At 48.3% G+C, this 18,586-nt stretch overlaps 1 protein-coding gene across 5 annotated transcripts in view; it reads right to left on the bottom strand.

Moving 5' to 3' along the window:
- Positions 1–237: 237 nt before the first annotated feature.
- Positions 238–18,586, bottom strand: part of mymx (myomixer) — a 41,210-nt gene continuing 22,861 nt past the window's right edge. Inside the window, exons 14-34 of one of the 5 annotated variants that reach the window (XM_023796247.2) lie at positions 18,200–18,349; positions 17,567–17,716; positions 16,683–16,939; positions 15,285–15,423; positions 14,876–15,058; positions 13,648–13,800; positions 12,180–12,397; positions 11,358–11,538; positions 10,990–11,145; positions 10,254–10,604; positions 9,464–9,583; positions 5,325–7,193; positions 4,731–4,883; positions 4,399–4,476; positions 4,179–4,265; positions 3,194–3,285; positions 2,961–3,046; positions 2,512–2,578; positions 1,723–1,877; positions 1,401–1,514; positions 238–1,027 (exon numbers count right to left, since the gene is read on the bottom strand). In XM_023796247.2, coding sequence (XP_023652015.2) covers positions 774–1,027; positions 1,401–1,514; positions 1,723–1,877; positions 2,512–2,578; positions 2,961–3,046; positions 3,194–3,285; positions 4,179–4,265; positions 4,399–4,476; positions 4,731–4,883; positions 5,325–7,193; positions 9,464–9,583; positions 10,254–10,604; positions 10,990–11,145; positions 11,358–11,538; positions 12,180–12,397; positions 13,648–13,800; positions 14,876–15,058; positions 15,285–15,423; positions 16,683–16,939; positions 17,567–17,716; positions 18,200–18,349 — 5,013 coding nt within the window. In that variant the 3' untranslated portion in view covers positions 238–773. The remainder of the gene's footprint in view (positions 1,028–1,400; positions 1,515–1,722; positions 1,878–2,511; positions 2,579–2,960; positions 3,047–3,193; positions 3,286–4,178; positions 4,266–4,398; positions 4,477–4,730; positions 4,884–5,324; positions 7,194–9,463; positions 9,584–10,253; positions 10,605–10,989; positions 11,146–11,357; positions 11,539–12,179; positions 12,398–13,647; positions 13,801–14,875; positions 15,059–15,284; positions 15,424–16,682; positions 16,940–17,566; positions 17,717–18,199; positions 18,350–18,586) is intronic. The other 4 variants (XM_023796248.2, XM_023796249.2, XM_023796252.2 and 1 more) reach the window with 4 other exon arrangements.

Raw genomic sequence — 18,586 nt, 5'->3', positions numbered from 1 at the left:
GCGACGAAGAGATGAATCAGCCCTCTGCAGGCAGGAGCCTGCGCTGCCAAAGCAGAAAACATCAACGTGGGATCTACATTGCTCAGTTTGTTTTATACGATGTGCAAAGCTAAAGCTAATTCAGTGTTACAAAGAAGATAATGGGGTGGGCTGGGGGGGTGCAGAATGTTTTTTTTTGTGAACATTGGATTTTAGATCCAAATGCCCAGACTGAAGCAAACAACATACAAGTCTCTATTACACAAATCTGGTATTTAATTAGAATCAACTGCACAGTTTTGGGAAAATGCATCCATCAAACAAAACATCATAAAAACATGAGAAGGAATGGCAAGTCGATGAAGCTGTACTGGATATTTCCTCTTCATATTATTCACGCTGGTCCATCACAAAGCTTTAGTGAATGTCATTCTGTTAAATTAGTCTTTCAGTAGGATTTAAATCGAGTTTCACGATTACTTAGTAGCTGAGTATGTGCTTGAAATGAATTAAGAATTTGTACACGCAAAGTGAACATTTTGAGTGTATGTCAAGAAAGGGAACAAACAAGTGACATAACTGCAGGAATAACAAAAATGATAACAAAGCAACAGCAAATGTGTGGGTTCAACCATTTTCCTTGTCAAACATAAATATTCAAAAAACAAACAAGGCAACTCAATGTGCTCTGCACACAGGAACTTAAACACTCAGCGGCATCAGTGATTTCACATGGATTCATTCGCCATTTTCCCATGCAAAGGCTGGAGATCACGTGGCTGATCGCGCCGCGGTCACTCCCTCTTCCCAAAGAACTTTTTGAAGACGGATTTGTTCCGCGGCCGCGGGAGAGACGCGTAGCTCCTGCCGTGGGGTGAGTCTGTCAGCGGTCCCTGCGTCCAGGATGTCGCTGGGGCCAGATCTGGACCCGTACTGGCGGGCTCAGCCTCCGAGACCTGGTCTCTGATGAACAGAGTCACTGTGTAGCTGGAGCCACCATCGCGGCTGCCTGGGGGCACAGTCACGGGGGTGATCTTCTGGTATGTGGCTGTCGGGGAGATCGGATTCCGGCATTTATTTGTGTAGCAGAACCCAAGGCAACAGTATTGCACTTCACCCATTTTTACAGCTGGCTGTTGCCTCAAAACAAGTTTTTCCAAGTACTACCTGGAATTGTACCCTAACCACTACGCCCCCTGCTGTATAAGGATGAATTACATGTGCTGTACCACTTTGTCAAGGGGGCAAGTGCATGGGGTAAGAGGCAACTGTTCGGCCGTAGCTTTCAATGATAAAGAACTGAAAGGTACATATAAGCTGCAGTACAGAGTAGCTCTTCTTGGGAGTTGTAGTAGTGAGGAGAGGGTGTCTGTGCTGTTTATTATGTGGTATGGCGTTGGCATTGGCGGTAATGAGGGTACCTGAGGTAAAGGAGTGAGAGCGGCGTTTACTGCTTGGGGAAGTGCGTGGGATTGAGGGGGCGGCCTCTGTAGGACTCTGAGGCGGCCTCTGCCTCAGGGAGCCGTAGTAATATCCTGTGGAGGGCCAGAGGGTTCACTGGTCATCAGTCACATTTTGGCATTACAGTACCTGCCAGCCAATGAGGACTAATCCGGTACTGTTTTCCTCCAATCAGAGCAGAGAGATGGACCGATCACATTCTAGAATGCATTCAGGCGTACGTGTTAACTGGCAGACGTGTTTTGACGGTTTTGAGTGTTAAATATTTAACTGTGTAATGACCTTTGTGTGAAGAGGAGGCTGACGACAGGTCCTGCAGGTTCCTGCGGTGTCCATCTGGAATCTGAGCGCTGTCTCTGGGAAGGACCACGATTTCTTTTCTTTTGGCTGTGCCCGCCTGGCTGCACCCCAGTGGAGAGGACGGCGCGACGCCACCCCTGATGTCCGTTTTTTTGTCCACCGGTTGCGGTTGGAAAGCAGCCGGAAGCAGGATGAAAGTCCGTTTCAAAGTCGCCCCGCTCATAAATCAAATTGACATCTCCAACAAAGAAAAGCCCTCGGTCTCGATTGCCGCCGTGAATAGAGAGAAGTCGACTTGGATCAAGCCGTCGGCTCAGACGGTGAATGATGTTTTACTCAGAGAGCGTCAGCTACGGAATTGTAGCACTCATACTACCGCTAGTGTTCAGTATGTGAATTGCACTGTTGTTAAACAGCCTTAAAAGGGGCCTTACTGAAAGCCTGGCATTAAAAATAACCGTAACAATCACCTATGTGAACGAATAGCCAAATTTTTATGCACTTTATTCTCAGTTGTTGTGCACTGGTGTACTGCATGCAGCAGGTGCATCTCTGTTTTTATGTCCTGTACTGGGCAGGTGTGCCTCTGAGTGACAGGTGTGCCTCTGAGTGACAGGTGTGCCGCTGAGTGACAGGTGTGCCTCTGAGTGACAGGTGTGCCTCTGAGTGACAGGTGTGCCGCTGAGTGACAGGTGTGCGTCGCGTGGCGAGTCATGGCAATTGGCTGCCACTATCCTGGAGGTTGCCTGCATGCGGAGTGGCGGCTCTTACGTGTCGAGGGTGCGGTCCTCCACCGAGGCTGGGGGCAGGGGTCTGGGGGGGTTTGCCTCACTGAGTACTGTCAAACACACAGGAAGGCCTGTTTACACTTTTGCGGGGATGTTTTTGCCTTATTTTTTTGCACTTCACTCCAACAAAAATTCAAAAGTAGGTGAATATGAGTCACAAAGGTGCCTGGTTTCTTTGAGAAAGAAAGATCTCTTCTACAAAGAGTTCCTCAAAAAACACAGTTTGTCAGGAGCTATATTAGTCAGTGCATGTGCTGTGCAAGTTCGGCAACATAAACATACGAATGCTGGATCTGTTATATATATAAGAAGTAGTGGTATTTAATTCATGCAACAGCATTTAGACAAACTGAAGGTCTGTGCTGTAGAACATATTGTGCAGTTTTGCAGTACAGATGCCACAGATGGCTTTGTGATCTGATAATTCTGTACCTGAATTTGCTTGGATTTTCAGCATCCATTTCTTCATCAGAAACCGGGAGGAGGCGCTGAGAAGGTATTCAGACCCATCACGTAGGCTGGGGTGACAGAGAGTGATATTGGCTGGAGGGTCGAAGCACCCAGGGACTGGACATTAACTCAGCCAGGATGGAAACGTCAAACTGAGGCTGGTGTACGACGTGGTGGAGGGTCATGGATGGCTGAGGGAGGTTTCATTCGCTCACCGTAGGCTGAAGCAGTTGGCCCGTTTGCTGTACTCGGGAACTGGCACACATTCGGCCCCGGTGACATGCAGGGGCAGCCCGGCCACGGAGCTCTGCGCGATGACCACAGCAGGGGAAAGTTACAGACGTGGTGTGTGGAGCTGTTTTTTTTTTTAATTAACTAGGTTTTATGACAAGACCGGGTTCTGATTATGGGAACAGCTCATGAATGTTAATTTATGGTAAACTTTTGTAAGCAGTGTTTCTCAAACCAGTGCTTGGGGACCCACCCAGACAGTCCTGTACCAGTTATTCGTTTTCTTGATTACTTTTGGTTCAGGTGTGTTGGGAGCTGGAGGGAGCAAAAATGTGGCCTGTCTGGGGGGTCCACGTGGACTGAGCTGAGACACTCTGGGTGAATCTCGTTATGCGTACTTGACCGTACTTGTGTACCTATTTTATGTCATCTTCCATTGCCGAAGACCATTTCCAATACTAAGAACACAAAACAGAGGATGGTCAAAATCCCCAAATATTTATTCTTACTCTGCCCAAAATATCAAGGATACATCAGTTGCATCCTCGCCAAATGAGACCAATCCCATGATTCATTGCACCCCAAGTTCGTTCTTGGAGGGCAGTTAAGCAAGACCAATATTGTCAAGACCGCAGGTACGATCTTTGCGTTCATGATATTGAGTATACCCACTGAGTTAGTCTATACACCCTTGCACAGAAATACCCACTGAGTTAGTCTATACACCCTTGCACAGAAATACCCACTGAGTTAGTCTATACACCCTTGCACAGAAATACCCACTGAGTTAGTCTATACACCCTTGCACAGAAATACCCACTGAGTTAGTCTATACACCCTTGCACAGTCACTGTGGCCATGTTTATAAGGACTCTGTGAGCATACAAGAGCATGGGCAGCTCCTGATGGAGCTTGAGGATCCACACCTCCCAGCCACACGGTCCCCCAGCCCCCATCTATAAGGTTTACCTTCAGTGTGTCCTTCCGGTCTTGGTAGAAGCAAAGTGTCTGCCTGAAGAGGACGGCGTGGTATGTGCTCCAGGCACGACATGGAGCCTGAAGGGAGTAGAGCGTCGGGTCAGTGACAAATGGCTGAAGAGACCAAAGAGGTTTCAGAATCACTGGAGATAAAATGTAGCTGCATTAAACAGGCTCCCGCCCACCAAAACTGCGAAGGCCTTCCTCTTACCCTCTTCCCTCCTAACTGCAGCTTGTGCTTCCTCTCCAACGTCCCCTCCATTGACTGGAACTCAGGCTTCCCCCCATTCTGAAACAGGATTGTATGCGGAACTTTATTTATATGTTTTATTTCTTAGCAGTGTATGGCCTTTTTTTGCCTTCTGTACAGATCGATATCTACTCAGGCTGGCTGGTACCACACTTAAGGGAACAAGAACGGTTCTAATCCTTGAATCTGAAATTGGGGGTCGCTTCAAATAATTTTTTTTTATTCTAATCTTAGTTTGAAATTTCACCGTAGAAGTGAATTGTCTATCGGAAAAGCGAGGGGTTGTTTCATACCATTGAGTTACAGTGCCTTCCTGGGGTGTTTGTATTTCCATGTTCATCTCTGTCACAGTCCGAGCCCATTGCCGGATAGCGAGCTTCCTCTAGACCCATGTGAACTGAGAACAGGCTCATGGATTGGTCCTGTGGAGTGTTCAGATGTTCTAACTTGTAAGGTCAAAATAGAAAATACTCAGTCAAATCTGTCTCTTGTTTGACCACTAGATGGCGCCAGAGATTAAATATTCAAATATTACATTTTTAGGTGCATTATGAAAAGGCGAGGATATAGAAAGTGAAGAGCGATTATTTAGGTAAAACATTGAAACATTAAATCATTTACACAAAACATTGATAGAGTAAATATTCCAGTATGTCTTGGACATAAATATGGTAACATTGATAAACTTGAAATTGTATAGCTATAAAATACAAATAGACCTAGAATAAGATCAACCTTTACTGGCAATTTGGCATATTTAATGAAACCAACACCTTTGTTATGACGTCCTTTTGTGTTTATGTTGTGAACTGTTGCCACAGAAACACTGCAGGTGGATCAACTAGTATGTGGGGATTTCACTGATGTTTCGCGAAGATGGCCCTCACCTTCGGACAACCTGTGCCCTCTTTCAAATCCTCCTCCTCATCCTCCTCCTCCTCTCTGTAATGGTAGATGTATTTTTCCTGGTCCTCTGTGTCAGGCAGCTTCATGGAATTGGAGGCTGTCTCATTTACCAGTGATACCTGCCCGCTCATTGGCTCTTTCTCGGGGAATGCAGCCCAGGATTTCCTGTCTCCCTTGGAAAGGCTCTTGCTCTCTCTTTTTGGGTCTTTGTTGTAGCCTAATAGAGACTGGACCGAAGGTGGTAGCCTGAACTCTGCTACCAGAAGGTTGGGTGCTGAGGCAGTAACAAGTTTTCTGTAGAGCATGGCCTGACCCTGGGTGCGTGATTCTTGGGGCTGGCTGGCTGGAGAGTTTGCCATCTCTTCCTGGTGTGTCTGGTACATGATGTCAGAGCATATGCTCTGCCGGTAGCCGTTGGTCTGATTCCAGATGTCCTGCAGCTCTTCTTCCTCCTCCTCAAACTGCTGATGGTCTGGATGGACATTGTCCTCTGCAGTGGGTAATACCTTCATCTTGAAGCCAGTAGGGTCCCGATCACAGTTATCTGTCTGTACAAATATTGCTTTACCCACCGTCCCCCTAAGGAGGTTAGACGGCACTTGGTGTGCTGCTTCAGTGCAGATCGTCATGCTCTCCGATCTGTGTGCTCCCAAGCCTACTGAACTCTCTGTCCCACCTGCAGAAGCCCTGGGGCTCTTGAGAATATTGGAGGCTACATTTGAGCCTGAAATGGAGTTCTTGTGGTACCGATGCTCTTTGAGGTCCTGAACTTTAGTGTGGACACTTGGACACATATGGCTCGCAGAAACTACAGTAGATTTTTCGCCATTAACATCCTTGTTAAGGTGTTCTTTCTCTCTAAGCACACATGGGATAAAGCTTTCACTGGGCATGGGTCCACTGAAGTCCAGAATGACAGCCATTTTGTCCTGTTCTTGACCTAGTTGTTCATGTTGGCCATTGACATCTGAGAGACTCAACCGGAGATCTGATAGGTCACTGCTTACTGTGGTCTGACTGTGATTCTGAGAAGGCTTAAACCTTTCTGGAGGTCCAATGCCATGGGATACAACAGAAGTGGTCAACTTCCCTGTCGGGCTGGGTTTGGCTGCTTCTCCTGGGCATACAGGCGGTGAACGTGTTTGTTTGAACATAGTCATTGTCGTGTGTCTCTCCGTGCAAGAGTAGCGGCCGTTGGGGTCAAGGGGGTCTGTGTAATTTCTGAGGTGGTCTGTTCCTTTAGGATCTGCAGGGCAAATGGTTATGACATCGGGGATGCTGGGGATCAGGCTGAAATCTTTGGGCAGGTCAAAGCTCAGCACGGACCCCAGAGACAGGTATCTGCAGTGGTTCTTGCCATGCTCTGCCGGGGATGAACCTGGGGTTTTCTCTACACCAGGCTGGACAAGGAGTGAGTCTCCTGTACATTCAGCATCTATGTCCTTCAATAGGGGGTTCCTCATATAGTCCTGGGTCTCCGTGCCACTTGGGGCGGCTGCTTCTTTTGAGGCCTTCTTCCTCTCCTTAAGAGGCCAAGTGTTAGTGCTGTGTATAACTTGCTGGACCAGAGAGGGGGGCACAGATTTTGCCAGCTCCTCCCCCAATACCCTCTGGATGGTGTGCCTCCTCTCCTCCCCTTTCCTCTTCCGCTTCTTGCTCCTCCTCTTCAGGCTGTCGATGACGGAGCTGGGGCTGCTCTTAAGCAGAGAGGTGGAGGAAGAGGAGCCCGAGGAGGACGAGGATGAGGAAGCCATTGGCACCTTAACCTTAGTGGCACTGCGGGGCAGAGTAATGTTCTCGTACTCAGGCGAGGCGGCTTTGTTGTCCTTAACATGCAAATAGGTACTCACCTGAAATGGAAAGAAAAGAGCACTTTTCAGTACTGACGTTCTGGGTTCCCGATAACTACTGTGAATACGATTATTCCGGGTTATCCAAGAAAATCCCCATGCTCACAATAGCAGCCCTGCATTCTTCTGAAGACAGACATGTTTTTATTACACATCAGACCAGAACAGGAACACTTGGCCACACTGCTGTACAAGACACGAGAACCTGAGTAAGATCGACAAGAAAACTGGCTGGAAATATTCGCGACTACGGAAAAGATAAGTACAGGACACAGCCTGTTCTGTCCCAAGTCAAGATGAGAGTCACCAGAGGAAGATACTCAACAGTCTCCTATCAGAACCTCACCAGAAACATGTCACATGCCCTTCACATGCCTGCACACAGTCTGTTTTGATTGTGTCTGTGTTAATCCTGGCAGCTTACTTTCTTAAATCATAAATTATATTCTTTCCCATATATTCTTCTCATCTTGACATCACACCTTGGCCATCTCTTGCTAAGGACCATGTTAAGGTGCTACTCATTTGGAGTGATGCACGCGGTCACTCCACAGGACGGCACACTGAGCACATCTGGCCTGATGTCTGGCCCATGGCATCCCGAGGACTGAATAGAATGAGTTTGATGAGAGACGATAAGTATAGTAAACAAATAGCGACTGGATCTATTTGCCATGCTGGCATGTCTATAGCGGTTAACAGTAATATGTCAAAGTTCTTCCCTGGAACAACAACTATTCGATTCAAACGTATCCATTTTGGCCAACCATATAAAACAATATGAGTCAAATGCTCATAAAACAGTGGTTGAGGCAGGAACTGACATGTGGTGAACTGCGTAGGCAAAAACTGCCAGGAGTAATTGTTCTTGTCCTCGCTGCTTCTGTGTTGTAATGTTTTTGGGGACACCACAAATATCACATATATGTGAAAGCCTGCATCGCCACAAGGACCCATAGTGTAGGGGGAACTGCATTCAAGACCGTCAGCTTACATGTTTAAATCCTGATGGGGTTTAAACTAAATTTCTTCAGCAGGAAATATACATGTGTATTTACATACCACATATACCATATTTACATACCATATGTACATATGGTTAAATGTTTGAACTGTAAGCTGTGCAAGCTTAGAATGTAAGATTTTTGGGAAAAAAACATGCACAATTTGGAAAGTTACGTTTTTTTCTCACCACTCCGGTTTGTGAAGTACATTTAAAACAGATCCGGAGTTCATGTTTATACGTTATCTTTTATAAATCTGAAGTTTACTGTCACTGTTCCAAGGTATATACTTTCTATTGTTTTCTAACCAATGATTCCTAATGATATTTTCAGGTATGTTGGGACATGAAAGCAGTCTGAAATTGGGCCATCGTTTGCTACAGTTTCGTCTTCTGATGTGCCTGACTCAATCCCTCACTTTCTGCTAGGCCTTGTTGTGTTGTGCACTGACCAAAGGCTACAGCAGTCTGCTCTCCCACCATTGTGTTGTCAAAACACGCTGGGAACCTCGTTAACTGGATCTGCGGGACACTCTGCCCCCTGCAGGTGATGGGTTTTCTCTTAACTGCTAACCAAGTCTATGGCTTATTGGAAAAGCAGTACTTACAGTAAGCAGCATGTGTTTTGTGACCTACGAGAGACTCAGTGTAATAATTGCATTAGGCGAATAGCCCCATGAAGCAAGGAGGTGGGGTACAGACCCGTTTTTAAATCTGTGCTTTTTGTGTGAGGTAAGGAAGTAGGTCAGGAGTAGAAATAACTGTGCCAGAGACAACTGAGTAAAAGTGGGCTTTAGGGTTTTGAAGTCTGGTGAGTCAATACATGTCATAGAAATGTCAGTCTGAAAGGAACAGAAGCACCATCCATTGAGTTCATCCCTTGCATGCAAAAGGTTTTCATCAACAGAAACAAACACAACCAGTCACTGGCACCTTTACCTACAAAATAGTAACACAGTCAACCCTACTGATGTGTAACTGCTAGGTTTTTAATTACACACTTTCCGGTTCTTTTGACTGCAAATCAACCTTCGTTTTAATGACCAAGAGAACCCATTGAAGGGTAGCAATAGACCACCTTCGCCCTTGCTGTCCCATGCATGGCAGAGCAAAAGTGTGGCAACAGTTGGACAAGGGAGGCTGTGAGAGATGCAGTCGACAAAGACGGGGCGAGGAGACACCCTCCCCCTCACCCTGTTAGTAAGCCCCCGTCCCTCAACCAACGCCCATGCAACACCAACCCTGGACATGCAGCAACGCTGTTTACCTCGTCTGCACTCTGCCGGTAAATCTTTCTCTTTCGCTTTAAACTACCGAACGTATTTCCCAAAAGGCCCTGGCAACGGCTCCAAAAGTTTTTACAGGCAGAGGAGGGAGACTCAGCAGGCTGAGGGAAAGGGAGAGAAGAAGAGGGAGAACAAAATAAAGAATATCGAGGGTGGAGGGGCGGCCAGAGGGAGGGGCTGTGGAGATGATGAAACTCATCACTGCACAGAGAAAAACATACAGATGTCAGATCAACACGATACCCAAAGGCTGCGATGTTCCTGGTTCCCCTTTAACGCACAGATCAGAACCATCCATGGATGCCCTCGGGTTCTCAAACATGTTTTTATCTGGCCTACCAATCACTGTCAGCTTAAGACCTAACGCCAAGCTCTTGATCTATTAAACCCGAGGCATTATGAGAATATTTTCTCGCTAGCAAGGAAGGGTATTGTTTTTATTTGCTCTGCAAGAATGACATATGAAAGAATTTTTACTGCTTTTGATGTGTAGGAAACGTTCCCCCCAGTTTGTGCTGCATTCATTGTGGCTTTGGTTGACTTTCTCGGATGGGTTATGGATATTGAGCAACGAACCATCCCCAGTTCCAGCAACAAACATGAGCATGGGGCGTGAAGCACACTCCTTACTTGGAACTCCACTTTCAGCACAACCTTGATGTTGTGCTTAAGTGTTTCTCTGTTAGACTCCTTGTCATTTCCTTTTGTGTCACTTCCTGTCCAGCATGTTCTGTGGATTGCAGTATGTCAGCCATCAGCCAGGATACTCACCCTATGAAGCGGCTCGGTAACCTCTGCCTCTTCTGTGGCTTCCTGCATCTGCAGCTGGCTGTCCCCCATTTTACCGAAACTGAGGATGAGGTTGACTGTGCCTCCCAGTGCAGGGGTGCTTGGCTCTTTCATGACAAGGAAGGGTGACCTGGGTGTCTCGGTGGCCATTGGACCTTGATGGACTTCAGCGGGGCAGCTTGCACTGCTCCCGTTCCCGCTGGGACTGATGCCGCCCATCACCTCGTATCCACTCTCTGACGGCTCCCGGCCGCATCCTTCATGCTGGCCACTCGTGTCTCCAGTGGCAGCCATCTTGGCGGTCTGCTGGGTCCCGCAATGCGGAGACACGCTCTGTGTGGGACGGAAAGTGGAATCTGGTGTGCGGAGGAAAAACTAAAGCCAGCTGTCTAAGAAGATTAGTCAGATATTAGCTAACAATCCTCTCCTTTTTACTCCCTGCCCATGTTTCGTGTTTATATTAATACCCTCTGCTTTTCTACATGTACTTAATTTTAACTTGGTGCAACACAGCTTTCAGTGTTCAGTATTACCCACTTTTACAGCTGGAAATTTTAAGAGGAAACTCAGGTTTTCAATTAACTTTGCCAAGGTTACAAAATGGAGTTTCCCCTTATGGAAATGTTAAACTTTTTTGACAGAGGCCCAGTTCCACAGTGCCAGCATCCTAGGGTGACTGTTTCCTGGAAGGCTGAGGTTGTAAGAGTATGGTCTCTACCTGTTGAGCTAGAGTACAAACTGTGGCCTCTGAGTAAATCACATCTCCCTTAGGCTCCAACTTCGGTTTCCCAAGATGCCACTGGTGCTTCTGTGCTCTCCAGCGCACCAGGATCCATCCCAACATGCTTTGCAGTTCCTCTGTCCTCTCTCTGATCTTTAGATGTCACACACAACAAAGAGGTCAATGTATATGACAACAGAAAAGCCACCCTAAACCTATTTTGGTAGATCTCTTAATACTTTGAGAGCACATGTTTTTTTTTTTAGGATGAGCTGGTAACTCTTCCATTTCCAGAGGTAAATTCTGAGTGAATTCTCGTTATGTAATTCCCTGAAATCTACATCAGGCATAGCACAGACATTTACCATATCGGTAAGGTGATGCTCTTCATCAATGAGCTCCTGCCCTGCTGCAGCCAGGACGTCGAACTCCTCAAACTTCTGCTCGATCATCAGATCCAGTTCCGTGACGGTCGGCTGCTGGCTCGCGCTCCCACGATGCCCGACGTTGTCAAAGATACGTGCCCGGGTGTCCTCTGTCCATGAGCTGGAGCAGGGGGAACGTGACAGGGTTGGTGAACACGATGCAAACCGTGTCACGCTGATGCTAATCCAGGCGTTAGCTTCCAGGATTTCTATCGCAAGCCAGCCGTTATAAAATCACCCACAGCAACTTCAGAACTAATCAAGTAAAGAAATCAGGCCCCCACTTCCCAACCTAATTCACAGAGAGAATCAGTTAATGTCCTACAGAACCTAATGGTGGCTGACTAAAAATGTGAAATTCTGCTCTGTTTTGCATTCAAATGATGTATTTCACATAGATGCACCCATGCATTTCCATTTTGATTTGTGAAATAGTATTTCAGTGATTCACAGACATTGAAGTGAGTAACATTGCATTATTAATAAAATAATAATTGATGTATGAGTGATAAAAAATAATATGACAATCTTGGAACACAATTAAAAGACTCAGTTATGTGTCGCCTGACCAAAAAAAAAAAAAAAACCAGTTGTCCTTGAACATGGGCTGAGTCACGGTGAAAGAATGCTTTGTTCTCTGAGTGGGACGCGTGAGAGGCGAGTTCCGCTGCGTGGGCTCTAATTCAGTTTTTGGCTTAGGATTTGCTGTCTAGCTCACGAGAGCTAGAGGGGGAGCGTCGGCCATCTTCCCGAGTCACTCACATCATGGCCAGGTAGTTCTGGAAGAAATCCTGCAGCCGCGCAAAGTTCTGCAGCCGTGCCCGGTTCTCTGCCATGGCTGCACCCAGCTTCTCCCAGGCCTGCAGGGTGGCGCGGGCCTCGCCGTCCAGCGCGTGCATCCTGTCCGGACAGAGCACCTGGAGCTGAGCTGCTGACCGCCGCGCCTCTTCCATGTCCTCTCTGAGCACCTCGTAGTCAACCTGCAGGGGAAGAACCGGGACATGGACGCTGACCTGAGCACTGTCAGCTTCTGCTGCTTCTGTCGCTCCACCATCAACCTTTACTTGATTCTCGCTTCTGCCTGTGTAACATTTCCGTTCCATTCCTTTTTGAAGTCGGTGGAAACACAGGAATGTTTTCAAAAGGCACTGCCTCCGTGTTGGTGGAAATGAGGCAAGTGAGGGGCCAGACTCTGGACTGTGGAACCAGGGGGACTTTTGGAGCATCATTAAGGATTAATCACGAAGAAAGTACCTAGAAATAGTCTGATGCAAATCAACAGCACATTATTAATTAAGGCCTGAATTATATCTGTGCTTTTTTAAAACAAAACGTTATACCTGAGTTTTTCAAAAGCAAGCAGACGTGACACCCCCCCCCTTTCAGGTCCATGAGCCAGACGCAGGGTGTCACCCCACCAGTGCACACATTCACCTCTGTCCCCTTGATGCTAAGAAGACCAGACCATTTGAATATGTCCATCTTTTCATCTTTTTCACCCAAGACTGTAATTAACAGAGCCATGGTTTCGGTGGGAGGGGGAGAGCGATTCACCACTTGTTTGCAAGTAACCCCGCCCCCCCCCCCCCCCCCCCCGGGCTACACAGGACGCTAGATGCCAGTTCCATGACCATGGCGCTATTTTCGTATGAGAGATGAGATCATTTTTGTTCTTTAATGGTATCGTATCCAGACAGCTGTGCGTGCATGTGATAAACACAACATTGCCCAAATATGACTCATGCAGAATACACCCCCCACCACGCACACGGGGCCCACCACAATCACCTCCCACCATCCCAGAGACCCTCATGCACGCATAATGCAGTCCTTTGTGGGTAATTAAATTAGGCTCTTTCTGCGTGGGGTCAGATGCAGCAGTTTACATAATTGAATCCAATGTTAAACGAAGCGTGGACTGCCTGGATGGGAAGGACTTTCGGTGCAACAGGAAACAGACTGCGGGCCATGGAAGACATATGAAAAGAGACCGACCCCCCAACCCCCCCATCACTAGTCCCTTTTAAGCTCCAATCGTTTTGCCGCCAACGACTGGATCAGGGGTCCGGCACGCGTGTCCTGTGTCCTTCCCCGAGCGTGTCTGCTCACACATCTGCATCCATTTTTCTCGGCGGACTAATGGCCCCCAAGCAGAAACACCCAAAGCTCAAGCTGGACAGCACATGGCATGGTGGAGTAGGGTTCACAGGGTCAGAGGTCAGGAGGTCACCTCCAGCTCATCTTGCTGCTCCCGCAGCCTCTCCAGGCCACAGCGGTGCGGCTCGCACTTCACGGCCATGTCCGTCTCGGCCTCCTGGATGATGCCGCTGAGCTCCTCGCTCCTCGACAGGCCCTGCTGGAGCCGCACGCCCAGGGAGGAGTACTGCGGAACAGGCAAAATGGCAGGTTACCTGGGTGCCCCTTGCACGATTCCTGCAGCTATTTATGTAGCTTTTTATAGAGCTTTTCTAGCTTGAGTGCATAAGGATCGTAATGGACTGAGACGATGAAGTTAAATGCCTTTTTTCATTTTGTGGTGAGTATGTGACATTGTCCTTCCGTTAGTGATAATGAAAAGCTTTGAAGTGGGTCAAACTAGGAGGAGGAGCAGCTGAGGCTCCAAACCAAGACAGCCAGACCAACCAGCCGTGCGGGCCGGTACCCAGAAGGGGGCAGCGGCGACACAAAAGCCCCAGTGTGTTTGTGAATCCGCACACTGTTCCTTGGTACCCCTAGGGCCGCAGGGAGGGCACACGCTCCAGCGTGCTGCTGGAGACCCACCATGTCATGCGCATACAAACCATTCGTGACCATCTGCAATACGGAGGTGGAAATTTCAGGTCCAGAAAGTTTAAATCCAGACCAGGTTTTTGTTTCAGTCAACCAGTTGCGCATAAAGAGTCACAGTCACAGAGGACTCAACTGGTTGGTTTAAACAAGATCTTGGCCTGGAGTTTTACTTTCTGGACCTGAAATTTCCACCTCCGCTAAAATATTCAAGCTTGATTGAAAAAAAGTTCTATTTGTATAGCGCATTTTCACAATATTACATTGTCTCAAAGCGCTTTACATTATCCCCGCCCAGAGCCCCCAGTGAGCAAGCCAGAGGTGACAGTGGCAAGGAAAAACTCCCTAGAAGGAAGAAACCAGTTTCTGCTGATCTGGTTTCACACAATGGTTTCACTGTGTGAAGGTTCTCTAACAAATCTTCTCAGGTCAATATGTGTTGTGACAGTGTCCTTAGCAACAGGGATGCCTCACTTGGCCTGGCAGAGGTTAAAGTTCTCACTGGGTGCAGCAATGTGCTCAGCACTCAGTCTCCATTACTCCGTCACCATGTCTGCTTCCAACATCTCTCCTTGTTAGAAAGCAACAGGGGCTGATGGCCCTCTAGTGTCCAGCTGAGGAAGGGCGATGATGAGGCAGGTATGCTGACCTCATCCCCCTCTGACTCCTACCCGGGACAGCAGTTCCTGAATTCCCTGGTCCTGGGACAATGAGCGCCCCCTTTCCCTCGCCGTGTCATTGAGCATCACCACAGCCTCTCGGAGCTCCTCCACAGGGTCGCCGATGTCCTCCATAAGCGGCATGCCGGCCGGGCCCGTGAGGGAAGGCCCCCCCTCCAGGTCATGCTGGAGAGGCTAGGAGAGGCACGGCGCTTAGTCAGCTTAACATTCCTGCTTCCCCTCTCGTCACACCTTTTTCTGAGAAAACTTTTATTCTTGGTGATTAGCAAATAGTTAGTAATGATTTTACCATTGTTTTTTTTTTTAAACAATTGTTCAACAGATTGACAACGAGGGAATAGGTCCCATCAGCTCCTCCCCCCATCAGTCATCCCACCCCCAGGCGAGAGGTTCCTCCCACCTGGCCTGGGTTGTCGCCATGGCTCCCGTGCAGCACCTGCCCCTCCTCCAGCTCCACACGCTCCAGGAACTCTGTGAGCATGCGTGTGTCCTGCAGCTCGGCACTCTGCTGTGTTAGGGCGCTGCGCACGCTGCGGAACCTGAACGGGAGGCCAAGTTCCATCAGCCAATGGGGCGACACCATCCACCCCTGGAAAACCCCTGTTAAAGGCAAGAACATTTCGGCCCACTCGCCTTATAGGCGAGATGTACCTGATGTTCTTATTCTTTGACTTACTTGGGGAACGCCTAAGCTGTACAGGCTGCGAGAAGTTACCCTCAACAGTTTTACAATAAGCCCCTCCCACTCTCTGCTTTCATATTCCTCCTGTACTGATCTTATATATTTATTCTGAGTTTGACCAAGAGGCAAGCTGCGTCATGCCACTCTACGGTCATGCTGGGAAATCCCCGAGTCCGGGATTATCTTATGACAACCATCCCGATCGCATCAATGAGGCCCCTGGATCGTGAAACGGCAAACAAATTACATCAATTGACCAAATCCAAAGTTGTTGGCAAAAAAAAATCCACATGTATCCTGAAGTGGCTTTTTCCTTCTTTTTTTTTCAAACACGCTCCCTGGAAACCGGTAAAAGGAACCTTTTCTACCGTGTTGTTTTCCTTGGGACGCTCTCTGTCTCTAACAGAGCGTGTCTTGTGTTTACAGACGTACATATAGACATGTGTCTAATAGAACACCTCGCCTCGTATACTGTTACAAGGGCCACCAGAAAAACATCTCCCGACCAAACTCAACGCCGTAATCCTGAAATGCGCAAACACTGTCTTCACCGAGACACAGGCCGTCCGTGGCTGTGCCTCCAGTCCTTGATGAACAGCTTATGAATCCATTAAGACTGCTGGTCTGTGTGATTACCAGAGATATATTGGCCAGTTAGAAAACTGGGATGAGTTACTTTCTCGGTATGGGGGAGAACAGGAGACTCAGTGCCAACTGCATGAATTATTACCGTATTTGCACGTACTATAAATGATAGAGTACGAATTAAAAAAAAGTTTCATAGAGAGAATTTTTTTCTTATGTGAGTGTCCTGGAATCTGCTCAACTATTATCTATAGTCTACGGCTCATGCTAAGGATTTAGGCCAAAACGCGCCGGTCGTTGGAAGGGGTGACAGAACACGTAATTCTTAACCTCTATTCAGCTGAAATCGAGATCTGACACCGATCTCCATGGAGATGGACGTCTGCGGAGTTTCTGAGCCACGAAAACCCTGGCTGTAACCACGAAACGGGACAGCATCCTTTTTACACTGTATGGTCATAGGTTTGTATTATTCGCCTTTCCGGGGGGGGTGTGATCAGCTGACTGGCGCCATGCTGCCAAGGTACCCACTTCTCCTCCACCTCGGCCATGCGCGCCGGGAGCCGCTCGGCGTGGACGTGTCGCCGGCAGCGCAGCTTGTCCACTTCCTGCCGCAGCACCCGCAGCTCCAGGCCCCGGCATGACACCTCCCTCTCCAGCAGACAGCTCTCCCGCTCGGCCGCGCTCATGGATTCGGGGTCTCCGGCGAGTGAGGACTGCCGGATGGAGCGCTCCACCGACTGCAGCCAAGTCTCCAGGGTGTTCAGGTCCTTCAGGACGTTCATGGCCTGTCCGGGGGTGGGAGGAGGAGCGAAGGTGGGAGGGGGGATATATGGTAGAAGTTTGACAGGTGTTTGCTCACATGGCTCATTCTGCAAACAACTGGAGAATTCTTCTGATTTTATTGCGAAGCCAAGGGCTTGTAATTCGTCTTTGAAGATGGAGGTTCAAGTAAGGACTGAGAAGAGAGATAAGCAAATTTTGAGCAATCAAGGTCAAGTTCAGTTTTTCTTCCAGTAAAACACTGGACCCGACTCGATCTGAGTCAGAACTTGGGCTGGCCGGCTTTTGTGTGCCTCCTCACACCATCATAAAATCTTTGTGTGATGTCAGTTCATAGACTTGGCCTCCAAAAAAGAATAACTTTTGTGGAAAACGCCCATGGCATTAAGGTGTCGCGGCAAGACCAGGCGCCGTCTTTCCCCTAGGTTAGTGTTTCCCAGTCTGGTCTGGGAGCAAAAATGTGAACTGTCTGGCAGGGAGCTCAGAGGGAGCAGAAACGTGGACCGGCTGTGGGTCTCCGAGGACCAGATTGGGAAACACTGCTCTAGGCTGGTATTGGATGGGCTGTTTCTTATACAGCTGGAGGCCGTGCCAGAGCGACATGTGCAGTGCATTGCTGCTGGCCAGCTTACCTTCACGTTGAGCTTCTCTGACTCTTGCAGCACTACCACGTTCCTCTGGTGCCTCCTCTTCAGCTCCTCCCACAGCGCCTCCAGCTGGCCCAGGAACTCCTCGATCTTGGCACTCCCGGGATGCTGGGCTCGAACCAGACTCCGGCCCTCCTGTAAAGGGCCATTCGGGTACAGGATCGTCTTCCAGGTAGAGGTGGCAGCTCACGGCAGTAACTAAAGAACCTGATTCCTGACTTTTGTGTTTAAATTATAGACGAAGCAGAGCTCTTGGGCCACTGAGAGTCGTGTTTGAGTCACTCTTGCTGCCTATTTGTAAGATCCCCCTTGGGTTAAAGGATTAGCTAAGCAATATGTGTGTGATTACCAAGGTCTATATACACGTCTACTCCATCCAATGCTAGAGGGAGTCTAGCAGCTGTGCTATGTTCTGTTAGCATTTGACCTGATGATGAACTTCATTGAGATATTTGGCCTGTGTCGGTATGATGTTGCAAGTTCTACTGAATTAAATACCTTTCTGAAAGCATTTTAGAAACCCAGCTGCTATAAACAGCATTCAGGTCATGATATTCCGGCATGATTTTTGTCCTAATTTCTGTAAAACAGTTCAAGAGAGCCCTCTGTACTCTTTACCTTCTTGACCACCTCAATTCTAGCACCGTTGGACAGGATCTCCTCTTCGAGGGCGGCCTGGCACCTCTTCGCAGCCTCGAACCCATCCAGGTTGGCGGTACAGCAGATGTGGGTCGCCATGGCAACGTTGTCTTTCAGCCAAGTGAGAGTCTTACAGAGGCCAAATGGACAAGAGAAAAAACAGGACCAGCAGTGAGGCCAACATTCTGCAAATGGGATGATATTTTACGCTGCCATCTGGCTTATTTGGGAGGGGACCATGGTCCAACCTCTTCAACTTTGCTCCTAAAATCTGCTCCTCTGCCCCCACTCCCAAGCTTGTCCACCCCCCAGAAACATTCTCTCTATCGCCCTGGACAATTCCTGGAAGCCGGACAGCTTGACCGA

Source organism: Paramormyrops kingsleyae, chromosome 3 (genome assembly GCF_048594095.1).
Source record: "Paramormyrops kingsleyae isolate MSU_618 chromosome 3, PKINGS_0.4, whole genome shotgun sequence".
Classification (NCBI taxonomy): Eukaryota; Metazoa; Chordata; class Actinopteri; order Osteoglossiformes; family Mormyridae; genus Paramormyrops; species Paramormyrops kingsleyae.
Note: the sequence above shows the minus strand (reverse complement) of the source record. Positions and strands in the feature narration are given on the sequence as shown.